This window comes from Papilio xuthus, unplaced genomic scaffold, assembly GCF_000836235.2.
Source record: "Papilio xuthus unplaced genomic scaffold, Pxut_1.1 DF829660.1, whole genome shotgun sequence".
Taxonomy (NCBI): Eukaryota; Metazoa; Arthropoda; class Insecta; order Lepidoptera; family Papilionidae; genus Papilio; species Papilio xuthus.
Genome location: NW_013528989.1, coordinates 1,736,009 through 1,752,189, shown reverse-complemented (window position 1 = coordinate 1,752,189; position 16,181 = coordinate 1,736,009). Strand labels below are relative to the sequence as shown.

The window sequence follows — 16,181 nt, the reverse complement described above, 5'->3', positions numbered from 1 at the left end:
ACAAATGGTTTGTGGCCATAGAGCTGAAAGCATTGAAATGCGCCGCGAATCAATTACAAGTCAGGTTAGAGATCCTTTGGTCAAAGCAGCCTTGAACAGAATACCACCATCTACATCTTACATATTCGATTCAGAACCTTTTACATCAACACTCGAAAAAGCCGGTGGGGTCCGCAAAGCATTTTGGCCTCTAAAAAGTGATGGTTCTAGGCAAACAAAATCCAACCAATCGAATAGCCGCCCCTCGCGGGGGCATGGCGCACATAGACCAGTAGTTCCATCGCGTGGAATACAATATAGCTACCGTGAACCATGCTCTCAAATGCATGCTTATAACTCACCCTCGCGGGGTGTATGCCACAACGTTAACCATTATGTTCGAAGTCACCCAACCTCGAATAACAACAACGGGCGTGGTACCTTTCACAACCGAGGCTCGCGGCCCGATCGTGAAGGTAAGAAAAGTCGTTCAAGCACCCAAAGAAGTTCCAAAGGACTTCAAAGTAAAATTAATAGACAATGACTCGAAGCGGTTTCGGGCAGGTCAGTTAGCGCAATATCATCGGCAATGGAAGAAAATGGAGGCACCAGAAATCATATTAAAACTAATCCAAGGGTATCGCATACCATTTTTTCAAAAGCCACCCCTTGTAAACCCAAAAAAGATAAAAGGCCCCTTTCAAACTCATGTCTCGGAAGAAATGTCGGCAATTATAGAGAAGATGAAAATACAGGGCATTTTAGAAGTAGCACAGTTCTCACCAAGCTTCATTTCCCCTCTATTCCTGGTGCCCAAGCCGGACGGATCAGCCCGCCCCATATTCAACCTCAAAGCGCTCAACAAATATGTACTGACCAAACCGTTTCACCTAATAAACATGCACCGCGTGCCAGACTTTCTACAACCTCAGGACTGGATGTGCAAAATAGATTTATCTCAGGCGTATTTTCATCTCAAAGTAAACAAGTCACAAAGACGCTTCCTTCGGATCGTTTACAACCAAGAATTGCTAGAAATGACTTGCCTACCATTTGGCCTGAGTACAGCTCCGAAAACATTTTCAATTCTCACAAATTGGGTGGCTCAAGTATTACGAGAAAAATGGAACATAAGAGTTCTAGTTTACCTAGACGATTTTTTGATAGCACATCAAAGCGCACACACACTTCAAGACCACGTCAATCTCGCAATACAAACTCTGCAGAGCTTAGGGTGGCAAATCAATTACGAAAAATCAATTCTATGCCCCCGAAAGACCATAATTTATTTAGGAATACAATGGAGCCCCTGGCTGTTAAATTTTGCCAGTTTTGTTGTACCACGAGGTCGACTCCATCATCGAAAATTGTTAATGTTCCTGAACTCGCTTCCCAAAATGTCGCAGAAGGCCTATCATCTGCCAGAAATTGTCATCGAGGAACTGGAATGGTGGAAAGTGAATTGCCAGTTGTCAACACCTCTACATTATCCCCCTCCCGTTCATTTTATGGCAACAGACGCTTCAGACTTAGCTTGGGGGGCACAACTGAACGACCTAGCGTTCTGGGGAAGCTGGTCTCGAGAAGAACAACAACTACACTCGAATCAGAAAGAGTTGCTGGCTATTTTACACGCTCTCCAAATCCATGCTCATTTATTGAAGCAAAGCTCGTTGCTCATACAGTGCGACAAACAGGACTGCCGTCGCTCAATTACGGAAAGAAGGCGGTACGAAATCCACATCACTAATGAATATAACCTACCAAATTTTGAAATTATTAGACCATCACGAAATCCACTTCAGCATTCACCATATCCCGGGCAAGTACAACAGTCATGCCGATCACCTTTCACGTCACCGTCAACCTCCAGAGTGGCACCTACTACCGGCTTGTGCGGAAATGGTGTTTGCAAAATGGGGCACTCCAGTGACAGATTTATTCGCCTCGAAGATTGCTCACGTAGTATACAATTATGTATCTCGGGATTTGAACGATCACCAAGCTCTCTTTCACGATGCGTTCAGTGTTCCATGGATCTATCCACTTGCATGGGTATTTCCACCACCGTTTCTGATCCCCAGAGTTCTAACACACCTGAATCAATCGACTGGAATATTCTTGATAATAGTTCCACGGTGGGAGAGAGTGTTTTGGCGCGCAGACCTCAAAGCGCGAGCACTCGAAGCCCCGCTCACATTGAACAATTTACGCAATCGTCTGATCGACACATCAACGAGGTTACCACCGCAGAAAGTGGAGTCCATGACACTCGAAATTTGGAGATGTGGGGGTGGACTGAAGCATTAGAATCATGGAACACTGATCAGTTATCATTGCTTAGACATTCTTGGCGAAAATCAACTTTAAAAACTTACCAGGTGGCTTGGAACCGTTGGACTCTATGGTGTAACGATAAAAACATTAACCCAAAAAACCCCACTGGTGCCCAACTAGCACAATTTTTGTCCGATTTACATTGATACATAAATTATCATATAACACTATAATACTACATAAGTCAGTAGTTTCTACTTTATGTAATTCAGAAACATCAAGTCGGTTAAGTTCACATGTTCTTGTTAAACACATATGTAAATCAATTGCTCTTAAAGTTCCAAAGAGTTCCAAGTCACCTATTTGGGATGTTAGTAAATTATCTTCCTTTTTAGCCAACTACACTATAGACATAAATAATGTATACCAGACATCACGTCACACAGCACTCTTATTACTATTGTGTTCAGGAAGACGTGTACATGATCTCACCTTGCTTAAAGTAGATCCTGAGCATATTGTGACAGCACAAGATAGTGTTGTACTTTGGCCGGAATTTGGTTCAAAAACAGACAACAGTAATTACAGACAGTCTGGTTGGAAATTGCTTTCAAACACAAATAATCGTAATCTCAATCCTGTATTTTGGGTAGAGAAGACGATAGAATTGCTACATGAAAGACGTAATACTCCAAAATCGTTTAATCTTTTTATAACAGTAAGAGGCATTGCAAAACCCGCATCGCGTACAGTAATTTCAGGCTGGATAAAGGCTCTATTTAAAGAAGCTGGCATTACGGCTACGCCAGGCAGTATCCTATCAGCTGTAGCGTCCAAAAGTTGGCTGGAAAATACTCCAATTGATGAAATCCTAACTCGTGGAAATTGGCAATCAGCTAATACATTCCACAAATTCTATAAACGAGAAGTAAGGAAATCACAAGATTCACAAAATCTAACCCAATTATTTTTACCGGCGAATTGATTAATAATTATGTATTTACAAAACTGATCAAAGAAATAAAAATTTTCTAATTAATAAAATTTTTATTTCTCATCACATCTCACATTGGCGTTGATATTATGTTTAATATTAACCTTTTACAGTGGCGTCACCAGGCGAATAACAAACATATCTCATAATAAAGCTTCCAGTTACGGTCAAGTTGTTTAATAGCAGCGTTTTACCTGAAATAAAACGCATATTAAAATACTTACCTAACTGGAAGCTTTCACTTTAATTTCGCCCTGGTGAAAACAAAGCCAATGATTCAAAAGGGCACGTCTTATTTTACGAAAACTAAAAGACAGCCCCCGCCAGGTGGCGCCACTTTGCCGGAAACATCCCTTTAAAAGTACGAAAACTGGTAGAAATTCGACGGAAACGGAAATGCTCTCTCATAATAAAGCTTCCAGTTAGGTAAGTATTTTAATATGCGTTTTATTTCAGGTAAAACGCTGCTATTTTCTAAATAACAACCTATAATACATTTCTTATTTGGCATTTATATAAAATTAAACTAACATTTTTTAATTGATGAAAATGTGTTGATAAAAAAATCGATTCAAAAATTAAACAACAAAAATATCAGTAGCACATCCCTATTCTTGTAATTAATTTTGACATTGACAGATCTAAAATCATAAGATTTCCGAAGTCTATGTTTTTATTATTTCTATGTGTTCCCTTATTTATATAAAGTTTACAATGATATAATTATTGTCTTGGAAATTAACTAAGTTAATTAATATGGATGATAACACAGATATAATGGTAGAGCCTCTACCATTACTGGGCATTTGTAACCTGTGTTTGCACGATGGTGTAGTTAAAAGTATGCTAATAAAATATGAACATGATGGAATAGCTGAAACATACGTTGAAATGCTGTTAAAATGTTTCTGTATCGATGTAAGTATTATCTTACTAATATAATGAATGCGAATGTTTAGATGAATGGATGTAATGAAAGTATCTCCAGAACGGTTGAACGAAACTCGATGAAATTTGGTATACATGAAGACATAGTCTGGAAGAACACATAGGTCAGCGGTAGGAGTCGCGGGCGATAGCTAGTAATCTATAACTATTGCAATGAACTTGATGACATTTGTTGATTTTTTTTAAATTGCGATCTAAATTTCTTAACTGCCAGTTATAAATGAAATTTTTAACGCGAGAATTATATAAATGTCCAGTATTTATTTTAATGTTTTGGGTCAAATTTGATTTTAATTATAAAAAATCCCATTAGGCCAATTAAGTCTAAGTAATATCCCCATTGGGTTATTATGCTGAACACCCTTTTAGTTAGTTAATCTTAGCAAATATTAATCTATATGCTTATTGTCTTATCAGTAAGTGACATGAATTTGCTTTATTTAAATTACAGTTGTGTAAGTTGCCAATTTGTATAATACACAAGCAAATAGAGACTTTGCAAATTGCATATAAAATTTTCCAAAGTATTTTTTTTTTATCATCTGTACCCGTCATAAACAAATATTTTTTTTTTATATTATAAGGTGGTAAAGAGTAAATGGCCACTTAAATTCTTCCAAATAGTGAATCAAGTTGTGTATAGATATCCACAATTGCAGATGCATTGTCTCCCTTAAATAGATGGAGAAGAAGACACAAAAATATTTCCCCTTCACCTCATCCCTTTACCATCTTTAAGCTAAGATCTTTTTCAAAATAAACTTACAGCATTTTTTGGTCAGTGTTATTAATATTATAATTGCCAATGTTTAGATGGATGGATGTTTGTTTGAAGGTATCTCTGGAATGGCTCAACGGATTCTGATGAAATTTGGCATACACGTTGAACATAGTCTGATAGAACACATAGGCTACTCGTTTACTTTTTTTTAATTTGAGAAGATCGATATGAAGGTGACAGCTGGTATAAAATTAAATAATTTATTTTCAGGTACTTTCAGTTGATCTAGAAGATACGAAAAGGCTAATCTGTTACTCCTGTATTGATGTGTTACTTCATTTTATGAAATTTAGAAAGAAGGTTGAGGCTTCATTGAAATCTTTAGAAGCTATAAAACTGCAAAGTAAGTGATAATTTTTATCATGAAAAAACCTGACCTGATATGATGTTACTTTAAATTTACACAGCAAATATTTATCAAAAATTAAAAAAAAAACGTTAAATTTTGGTTTATACTAGTTTACATAGGAGCCATAAATTAATCTGACTTGTTCGTAATTCACCTTTGAAAATGATATAATATCTTTCCAGAACAAACATTGCCTGGTGTAAAACAGGAACTGGCGATTGAAGATCTGATCAAAGAAGCATGTGACAATGAATCTGATGATCATGTCGGTAAGTGACAACTGTTTTATTAAATGGACCACTGGCAAAGAATTTTACAATACCATACCACACAGAAGACAGGCGTGAAGTGGAAGCAATTCCGTCCTACATCTTTTTTTTTATATCATAAGGTGGCAAACAAAACGAGCGGCCGCCTGAAATCACTGAAATAGCGAAGTGACAGTTGCCCATAGACCAACTCAATTGCATATGCGTTGCCTACCTTTAATCCACGGAGGAGAGGATGCACAAAAAGAAAATCCTTTCCATGCATCCTCTCCTCCAGAAAGTCCACTTCCACTTCCCATCCTTTCCTTATAAAGAAAAAGGGTGGGAAGGGAAAGATGACTAAATTAGGCCTACGGGATGCACACTCATCAGACGAAACGCGAAATTTCCTCCACTTGACGCCTGTCTTCTGTGTGGTCGTGGTATTTCTCCGGGCGAGCCGGGACAATTCATGCGAAGATGTTAAAGCGGGCTCTACCACTGTTCTACACCACCACCACATTTATAACAAATTTCAGAGAGATTCATGCAGATGTTCTGGTTACTTCCTAATACCCATCCATCCATACTCATATTTTACCTATTTATCTTTATGTTTAAATTGACTTTTTGTTATTACTAGATTCCTTGGATGCAGTATTTGATGTCAAACAGGAGTTGCAAGACCTAATGAATGATGAAACAGGTATATACCTTCTCATACATAATAAATACAGTTGAACCAGGATAAACGAGAAACCTCTATTAATGAGAAATATATCTCAGTTCATCAGATTTATTCTAGTTCTATTTTGTATCACAAGCTGTGATCCGTGCGGATTTTAAAACTTAATTAGTAGTCTATGTGTTCTTCCAGACTATGTTCTATATCTCTGTCATATTTCTTTGAGATCTGTCCAGCTGTTCCGGAGATACCTTCTGACAATTAGGGAACATACCCATACTACGTGACCTATTTTTTTAGTTTTTTCGACCACTCCCTCCCCTCGGTGACCACTCGCCACATGCCAAGACACCCCCATTTATTTTTTACGTAGTAATTCATAATTATGATTTTTAATCATTTCACAGGTAAAAATTGTAAAAGAAATAATTTGGCTCATACTCTTCTTTATAGCATAAGAATACATGCATTCTTAAATTACTATTGAATTATGTATAATGAAAAAAAAAAAACAAGTAACGACTACGCTAGTAAAATTTAACCCCCCCGTTCCTGTGACTGACCGTAGTATTTTAAACACTCCGCTCCCCCCACTTAACGGGTCAAGTAGTATGGGTACGTTCCCTTATTTAAAAATAAGCATTAATAATGTTAGTAAGATATGTTTAATTTATATTTCAGATGTAGATTTATTGATAAAAGGTGAAGATTCAGATGAATATATACCAAAACGTACGAGACGTAAAACATTATCAAACAAAAAGAAACTTTATTCTATTAAACCTAACTCTGATACAGCGGAAACTGAGGGTATGCTGAAATCAGGTTTATTTCCGTTCAAAATATACAAAGATAAAACATTTTCATGTGTTATATGTCCAAAGAAATCAACAAAATTGGATGATATAAAAGAACATATAACTGAACATACTATATCTAACATTCATATAGCATTTAAAAAGATAAGCACATCGAAACTTCAAACATTTTATAAATATTCAAATAAATTAAGATGTAAGTTATGTAAACTGGATATATCTAATTATAACGAATTAATAGAACATATAGATATATGTACACGTTTAAAAACAAACAGATGGAGTAAATTGCCATTTAAATTGGAAAAGGATCAATTGGATTGTCCGATATGTAAAAAAAGATTTTTAAATTTTGTAAATTTAAATACACATATGAATATACATTACCCCAATCATATATGTGAGAATTGCGGCAAAAGTTTTGCGTCACAAGCAAGGTTACGTGGACATATGAGAACACATGAATACGGTGATTTTCCATGTAGATATTGCGATGCAGTTTTCGATAGGGTCACTAAAAGGGAGAATCATGTATCAAAAGAACATAAATCAGGATTAAGATATGCATGTAAAAGATGTAATATATCTTTATCATCATTTTATACAAGACAGAAACATTTAGCCGAAGTACATAATGAAGAATTAAAAAGATATAAATGTAAAGCATGTACACAAAGTTATATAACTCCGGGGCATTTATCGAGTCATGTTAGAAGGGATCATTTGAATGAAAGAAATCACAAATGTGACAAATGTGATTTGGCATTTTATACAAAAAATGCATTGAAAATGCACATGATCAAACACGATGGGGAAAGAATACATGTATGTCATATATGTAAAAAATCATATCAACGTTTAAAAACATTAAGAGAACATATGAGAATACATAATAATGATAAAAGATTTATTTGTCCTGTCTGCGGTAGGGCTTTTACACAGAAATGTACATTAAAGGGACATTTAAAAGTACATGATAGGAAAATTGATGACACAAAAGTTCAGGATGATATGTGTACGAATCGAGCACTTGTCATATGTAGACTCGATGCCCCTACCGGTGTTTAATTGTTAAACATAACCTACAAACTTTTACTTTCGCGTATAGAATTAAAAAAAAAGTTTATCATATCTTACTTGAGACTAAGTTCTATATCTGGACTAAATTTCAATAAGATATATTCGGGATTTTTGTGCAAATATTAGATATTAGTTTAAAAAAGAAACATTTCAGAAATTACGCTCTTTTCACTTGTCTGTCATATGACATATGTCAAACATTAACGCGGGAGAAAGTGGTCTAAAAATATTCTTATTCAATCTATTTCAAATTGAAATTTTCGTCTCAAATCAAATAATATTTATATTTCAAAGAAATATAACTTTATTTATAGATATAGTCAAACAAGGATATCTAAGCCTATGAGAGGCGACAGTAACGCCTAAATAATTTTGTTGTATAGTTCTTTTCAAATATCTTGGCGGCTCAAGGTCTGCTCAGTGCCCTCCATCCCACATCAACTACAACTTAATACCTAACGTTGTGTTCGCAAACTTGCCCGAACTTAAGAGCCGCTAAGATATTGGCAACTACTATATAGTCCTAAGTGGGAAGCGAATTTAAATCTACGATAAATATTGTACAAATTGTATGCAATTTTTTTTTAATATATCAATGTATTTAAAATATTAAATATAAATTCTATAATTCGAATATTCTTTTTCTTATCCTAAACAACAAAATATACTTTTAATGCGTGTAACATAAATATTGTTTTGACATTTGCGTTTTCGAACCTCCTGTGGAATGTTTTACAAAGAAAAGTTGTCACCCGTGAATCCGCGCGAAATAAGAAAACTTTATTAGTAGCCTATGTGTTCTGACCGACTGTCCTAAATCTAATTTAAGTCCTAAAACTAATTTTCATCAAGATCCGCTGATTTGCAGATACCATCCAGATGGATGGTATCTGCAAATCTAAATGTAGATAGATTATCTATCCATCCATCCAAACATTCGCATTTATAATAATAAGATTTATCAAGATTGACAAAAACCATATATAAACCATAGTAACAAGAGGTATTAAATACTTTTCAAAATATTTTTTTGAATAAATATGAAATTAATATAAACAAAATCATTTCTTACGTGTCATGTATTTGCGTAGGTGATTACAAAAAAAAATAATTTTTAAAATGTTGCCTGTCTGTATATCTGTCCGCAAGGGCGCGTTTGTTCCGCGTAGTATTCAAAACGGGTGGATTATGATGGGAAGATAACTGATGAACGCGCGTTTTTTATTCTGCACTGCTAAAGTATAAAATTTGATAACCTTCAGTGCTTAAAATATGCAACTGGACTACACAACTATTGAACTTTGCAGGTAAGTTGAGTCAAATCGTTTTATTTGATACCAAGGTGTATGTTTTTAGTTTCTTTCAAACGTCTTTTCCAGACACATATAAAACAAACAGTAATATGTATTCAGATGTTAAAACAAAGAGCTATTGTTTTTTGCTTTATTAAAAATGCAACCTTCCGATATTTAATCGAATTTTAAAGTTTTCAGTAACATTTTAAAAATAGGTATCGACGCGTGAAAGCCGCCGTTTTTACGTGACATTTTGATTTTTTAAATTTTTTTCTTAATCGTCAACAGTTTTCCGTGTTTAAGGTACAGATAATAAAATAATGCTACGAAATAAAAAATACGTGTACGGCTCGGGTTCGGCGATGGTTCCCGCTTATCTTCATTTTGGTATTCTAATATTGGAGAAGTTTAAATTATTTAAGGAAGAGATTGCTTTGGTAAGTATTTATTCATGATTAAGGGTTATTTATCTGTTCCACGTGGTCTGTAGCCTAAAAGGTTAAACCATTTTTACGGAGAATTTGTATCGTCACCAGTAATTATATCAAAACTAACTGTCCGCGACTCCGTCCGCGCGAAAAAAAATCGTAATAACTAGCCTGTGTTCTTCCAGACTATGTTCTACATTTGTGCCAAATTTCATCAAGATCAGTTGAGCCGTTCCGGAGATGCCTTCAAACAAATCCATCCATCCATCGAAACTTTCGCATTTATATTATTAAGATTAGTAAGAGATTTTTGGTTGACTTTTCGCCCGATAGAGGCACTGCACAAATTTTAATACAAATTTGGTCCAAGACACGATGGTGCTTTTCACTAATATTCGTGCTAGGCTCTCAGATACATATCATAGTCTTATTGACCCATAATAGTTTTAAAATTAATTATTTGTAATGACAGTTAGATGCACATTCTGGCGCTAAAATGTCTTACGGTGAGATGGCGCAGATGTCAGTGGATATAGCGCTGTCCCTCACTCGCATAGGAGTGAGAAAAGATGTGATCTGTATTTGCTCTGAAAAACGTATGGAGTTTATACCAACATTGATAGGAATATTGTGCGTTGGAGCTACATTCACGACAGCCGATATTAGTTGTAAGAATGGTAAGATAAATTAAATTACATTTTTAAATAGACAATTTTTAGTAAATTAAATTAATTTGGTCTTAAGTCACTGCAGCACGAATGGACCGCTCAGCCGGTGCAATACCACGACCGCACAAATACGGCTTTATTGCGAAGTATTTGCTCATTTCCGGAGGTCAAATTGTAGATCTCTACCCCTTCCCATTCTTTACTTATAAGAAAAGAATGAAAAGGTCAATTGGATATGATAGAGGACAGGACGTATGGAAGGGGGAATATCCTGTTTCTGTATGTCACCTCTCCTCTCCATTTAATCTATATTTCTAGTCACTGCATGCTTATTTCCACCTTAAAAAAGTGTATAATTAAAAAAAACACTGAACTACAGAATAATTCTTCCAGCTTCAATTCTTTGTCGTATAAATATGACAAGACCAAAAATAATGTTCTGTTCGTATACCACATATAAAATACACGAGGAAACTTTCAAGTCTGTGGCAACATTAGAGAAAATTATTGTCTATGGAGACAAGCCTGTGATTGGATGTATACTCTTCGAGAATTTTCTGACGGAGCATGCCCATATAGAAGGTACTTTTACAAATACAATGAACATTTTTTGCATATTAAATCTATTTAGATGGAATTCATTAGTCTGTAGTACAATTTTAAAATGTCAATTTTCAAGGACACGTCAAAATTCGACTTATTTTGTTACACGAGAGAGACGAAAGATATAATTTTAACGGTACTCGTCCATTGGCTCGCGCCGGACGCGCAGGACAAACCAAATCCGTCCAATACGTGCGTTCGGTACGTTCGTAGCGGGCCAATGAGCTAATTGCATTTCATTTCAATCACTTTTTATATCTATGGCAATTTTATAGTGTGTTTTTTTAAAGATTTTTTAGCAACATCAGTAAACGGTTGGCATGATACAGCATTGATATTGTATTCTTCCGGCACAACGGGACAACCAAAGGCCGTCCCCCTTACACACCTTAATTACATTCTTTGTCACCAACATGGACTTTGTAACAGGTAATTTATTTTTATCTTACACAATTTTAATATTGTTAGGAAAAAATCCGACACTGCCGGTGTGGCGCAACACTAGCCTTATTAAAATATTAACGGTTATGTCCCCTCACTAATAATTCCGATTCTTAACTTTGTAACGAACATTCGCGCCAAAGGATTAATGTCTTAAAAGTATGTAGTAGCAAAAAAGTTTTTTTAAATCATAATGGGGCAAACGAGCGAGCGGTCACCTGAAATCGCTGAAATAGCGAAGCGATCGTTGCCTATAGATATACGCAATTGCATATGCGTTACCCACATTTAATTGACGAAACAAGGGATGCACAGAAAGAGAATATTTTCCCTTCCTGTAGTGTAATCATAAACGTAGTGTTGTTTGTCTTGAGCGAACACGCCATTAGTACATGCCGGAGAGAGGGGACCTCAGTCGTTTTACGGCCTTTGGATCGACAACACGTGTCGGTACGTAAACGAGACAAATGCTACACCTCCCATGCACCATTTCATCCGGAAAATCCACTTCCACTTCACATCTTTTTCTTACATGAAAAAGGGTGGGAAGGGAAGACACTCATCAGGCTGTATGTATTTTGTCCATAGCCCAGGGCCGCTCCCTATCCTAACGATACGTATTCCCCCTTCCTCTAATTAACAAATATTATTTTTAATACAGTCAACACACAAAAACAATGATGCTTAGTACTAGAGAGTGGTACTATACATACGGGCTAAATCACACGATAGGAACATTGCTCGTAGGTGCTACTGTGGTCTACACAAGAGACCAGATCACTGACTATTTAAAAGCCATCCAAGATTACAAGGTTAGAGTTTACGTAAAATTATTTTCTTGCTAATATTATAAATTAGCTGTCGCTCGCGACTCCCGCGACTTAAAAATAAAACTATTGGTCGCAGCGTAATGTTATATAGCCTAAAGCCTTCCTCTATAAATGGACTATCCAACTAAAAAAAATCAAATCTGACCAGTAGTTCCTGCGATTAACGCGTTTAAACAAACAAACAAACAAACAAACTCTTCCGCTTTATAAAATTGGATGGAAGGATGTTTGTTTAAATATATCTCCAGAACGACTGAACGGATCTCGATGAAATTTGGCATACATATAGAATATTTTCTGGAAAAACACATAGACTACTAATTATGTTTTTTTTTTAATTCCACGAGGACGGAGACGCGGGCGGCAATTAGTATAAGATACATTATTGTGGTGAATCGTTCTTACAGTGAAGGAGCTGTACATATATATGAAGAAATTCTTGCGAATTCAATAATATCCTTACTGGGGACATGTAAAACAGCCTATATGAGTAGAAAGTCTATTTTAAACACTTTATACATATGTCAAATATAGCCCATATTACTTCAAGGTTATTTATTCATTTCATAAAATAAATCGTTCCTTTTTAAATTACTACTTTGGTTAAATTATAATCGTAAATAAACTTGTTATCAGATTAGCATTATACAATTGGTTCCAACAACAATTAGAGAACTCGTCAATTCTAACCTACAAAATTATGACGTATCTTCATTACTCTGTATGATGTCTACAAGCACTCCAATAGACGCAGATTTAATGAAAACTGCATTGAAGAAGTAAGTTTTACGTTAATTAACTATTTACTTTTGTTAGGAAGAAAATCCGATACTGTGCCGGTGTGGCGCAACACTAGCCTTCAAATGTCAACGTTTATGTCACCTCACTAATAATTCTGACATTTGACTTTGTAACGAAAGCGCGACATTGGCGCCAAATGATTGTAATAATGTCTAAAACTTTTATATAAATGTTTACGTTTTTTATTTAGTGTAAATGTGTTAGTGGTCATCTGATTTCGTTAAAATAGCGAAGTGATTGCGTGATGTAAAAATTTACTATTGCTGTGCTTTTATTAGACGGGGAGGGATAGACATTAAGAAAATGTTTCGCCTTTCCATACCCTTTCCCTTCCCATTCTTTCTAAGATTTGTTTCGTGTTGCACCGTCCGAACGGAACATTACAGCAACATGCTTATAATCTTTTACTGTTAAAATACGGTGCACAAAACTTTCTATAGGTTCCCAAAACTCAAACAAATCTCTCAAATGTACGGTATGACTGAAGCTGGTTGTTTATGTGACGATTTAAACACACCTAAAGGTCCCAAACAAGGAAGTGTTGGTTGTGTCAACCCAGGAGTTGTTTTTAAGGTACGTTTCGTTAAGTTTGTCTATCAAATAAAAAGGTTATAATTCTTTAACGTAGCTAAATTTTTTTATGATGTTACTAGCTGTCGCTCCCGACTCCGTCCGCGTGGAAAAAAAACATAATTCATCTGAATCCATGCTGAATTTCATCAAGATCCATTCAGTCGTTCTGTTACCTTCAAATAAACATCCATCTAAACATTCGCACTTATATTAGTAAGATTTTGAAGATTATTTGTTGTAAAATGTATTATTTTTAATCGTTTAAACGCCAATATCTCATTAATGAAAAAATACATGGTTATGTGATTCGTAAATCTATGGCGCCTCTTTTGTACAACGCCCTGGACAATCGCTCAACCGCGCCCTAACGCCGATACTGTATATTGTCATCCCTTTCATTTTCATTGACAAAACAGAGATAACAATTTATAGTTCAAGAGCCAATGCAATAATATTCTACCGATTATATAGTTAATATGTATTACTATTTTATAATATCGGTCACAGTTATTATATTTCTAGGTGGTAGATATTAATACAAGGGAACCTCTAGGACCGAATGAGACAGGCGAAATATGCTTTAAAACTCCATCTTTGATGCCAGGTGAATATTTGAAAAAACAATTAAAAAGTGTCTAATCATAGCTTATATAATTACGAAAAAAAAATATATAGATTTAGTAAAATAATTTTGGTTCTTTTGTAGTAATTTTTAACATTAATTTCTCAATAAGTCTTTTAATTAATATAATACTAGTAGTAGCACGCGCTTCTGGTCGCACGAAATAATAAAAAAAACCTAATTAGTAGCTTATGTGTTCTTCAAGACTATGCTATAAATCTATGCCAAATTACATTAACATCCATCCAAATATTCGCATTTATATTAGAAAGACTAGACTAGATTTTATAACTAAAATTAAAAATAAATGTAGCCATCCAGATTCGTTTATTTATTACGTAACATCCATACATCCAAACAATCGTATTTTTTTAATAAATACACAGAAGAAAATAAAGGTACGATATTTCAAACAGGTTATTTAGGGGATTTATCTCAAGATTATTTAGATGAGGAAGATTTCTTTAAATCCGGAGATATTGGGTACTACGATGTAGATCGCTATTTCTATGTAACGCATAGAATAAAAGACGTCATCAAATACAAAGGAGCCACGGTAGGTATTTTATTAAAAAAAACTTATTAAGTAGACTATGTTTTCTTGCATACTATGTTCTACATCTATGTCAAATTTCAGTGAGATCCATGTAACTGTTCTCGAGACAGAGCGATTAATAACGATCTATATTACTAGTTGTTGCCCGCGAGAAATTAAAAAAAAAACTTTAGTAGCCTATGTGTTATTCCAGACTATGTTCTACATCTATGTCAAATTTCAACAAGATCTGTGCAGCCGTTCTGGAGATAACTTCTAACAAACATTCTTCCATACATTAAAACATTCCACATTTATATTAGTAGGATAAATAAAGAAAATAAACTGTCTATGGTATAAGTTATTTATTATTCAGGTGTCTCCCAGGGAGATAGAAGCAGTACTTCTGCAGTATCCAGGAGTTAGGGAAGCTTGTGTGGTAGCAGTCGACCATAGACACGGCGAAGTTCCCGCTGCGGCTGTAGTGGGTGATGACGTCACTACAGAGGAACTTATGACATTTGTGGCTGAACAGGTATATCACCGTTTTACAGATAAAGAAAAAAAACAGCGTTATAGCTGATCTCTATAAATGGACTGGCTATAAGACGTAGGATTTTGTGCGTATTTGATTTTCGCTATATTAGCGCCGATGGTAGCGGGATGTAGTGGTGGTGTGGATTCGAACTTAAACATGACAAGATATTCCTTTATCTTACATTTTTTATGCATATATCTTTTTTTCCTTTTTTCAGTTGACATCAATCAAAATGGAAGGTGGTATAAAGTTTGTTGATTATTTACCGAAAGTCGCAGGCGTTAAATTGGATAGGAAAGCAGTTAGAGATTTGTTTGATATCTAAATTCTGATTAGTAATATATTTAATAAATAATTTTGATTAAAATTCTATATTAGGTATATGGTAACTGGAAAATGGCGTGTTTTATATGACGATTTAGGAAGTTTATGCCAACAAGATTTCGTGGCTTTTTTTTTATATCGCTTTTTGCTTTTTGAAATCACTGAAACTACGAAGCGACCGCTGCCCATAGACATACGCAATTGCATATGCGTCGCCCACCTTCAATTGACGGAGGAGAGGATGCACACAAAGAAAATATTTTCCCTTTCCATGCATCCTCTCATCCGGAAAGTACACTTCCACTTCCTATCCTTTCCTTATAAGAAAAAGGGTGGGAAGAGAAAGAGGTCTAATTTAGGCCTC

General features: G+C 35.2%; 2 protein-coding genes across 2 annotated transcripts; both read left to right on the top strand.

Moving 5' to 3' along the window:
• The first annotated feature begins 3,909 nt into the window (after positions 1 to 3,909).
• On the top strand, positions 3,910 to 8,218 carry LOC106115937 (zinc finger protein 287). The gene is made up of 5 exons (XM_013309595.1): positions 3,910 to 4,168; positions 5,190 to 5,322; positions 5,511 to 5,597; positions 6,220 to 6,282; positions 6,943 to 8,218. Exons 1-5 carry the CDS (start codon positions 4,007 to 4,009, stop codon positions 8,145 to 8,147), a joined length of 1,650 nt encoding a protein of 549 aa, XP_013165049.1. The 5' UTR covers positions 3,910 to 4,006; the 3' UTR covers positions 8,148 to 8,218.
• Positions 8,219 to 9,342: 1,124 nt separating this feature from the next.
• LOC106115314 (luciferin 4-monooxygenase-like) lies at positions 9,343 to 16,044 on the top strand. Its single transcript, XM_013308679.1, has 12 exons — positions 9,343 to 9,466; positions 9,758 to 9,891; positions 10,355 to 10,559; positions 10,944 to 11,132; positions 11,444 to 11,582; positions 12,256 to 12,406; positions 13,061 to 13,203; positions 13,666 to 13,798; positions 14,321 to 14,402; positions 14,837 to 14,976; positions 15,332 to 15,490; positions 15,711 to 16,044. Exons 2-12 carry the CDS (start codon positions 9,775 to 9,777, stop codon positions 15,816 to 15,818), a joined length of 1,566 nt encoding a protein of 521 aa, XP_013164133.1. The 5' UTR covers positions 9,343 to 9,466; positions 9,758 to 9,774; the 3' UTR covers positions 15,819 to 16,044.
• The last annotated feature ends 137 nt before the right edge of the window (positions 16,045 to 16,181 follow it).

Excerpts from the sequence above, each read along its gene's own strand:
- LOC106115937 (XM_013309595.1), top strand. The coding sequence starts at position 4,007 with ATGGATGATAACACAGATATAATGGTAGAGCCTCTACCATTACTGGGC. Across the intron at positions 5,323-5,510 it reads AGAAGCTATAAAACTGCAAA|AACAAACATTGCCTGGTGTA; the intron begins GTAAGTGATAAT and ends ATATCTTTCCAG. Across the intron at positions 6,283-6,942 it reads CCTAATGAATGATGAAACAG|ATGTAGATTTATTGATAAAA; the intron begins GTATATACCTTC and ends TTTATATTTCAG.
- LOC106115314 (XM_013308679.1), top strand. The coding sequence starts at position 9,775 with ATGCTACGAAATAAAAAATACGTGTACGGCTCGGGTTCGGCGATGGTT. Across the intron at positions 13,799-14,320 it reads ACCCAGGAGTTGTTTTTAAG|GTGGTAGATATTAATACAAG; the intron begins GTACGTTTCGTT and ends TTATATTTCTAG. Across the intron at positions 15,491-15,710 it reads TGACATTTGTGGCTGAACAG|TTGACATCAATCAAAATGGA; the intron begins GTATATCACCGT and ends TCCTTTTTTCAG.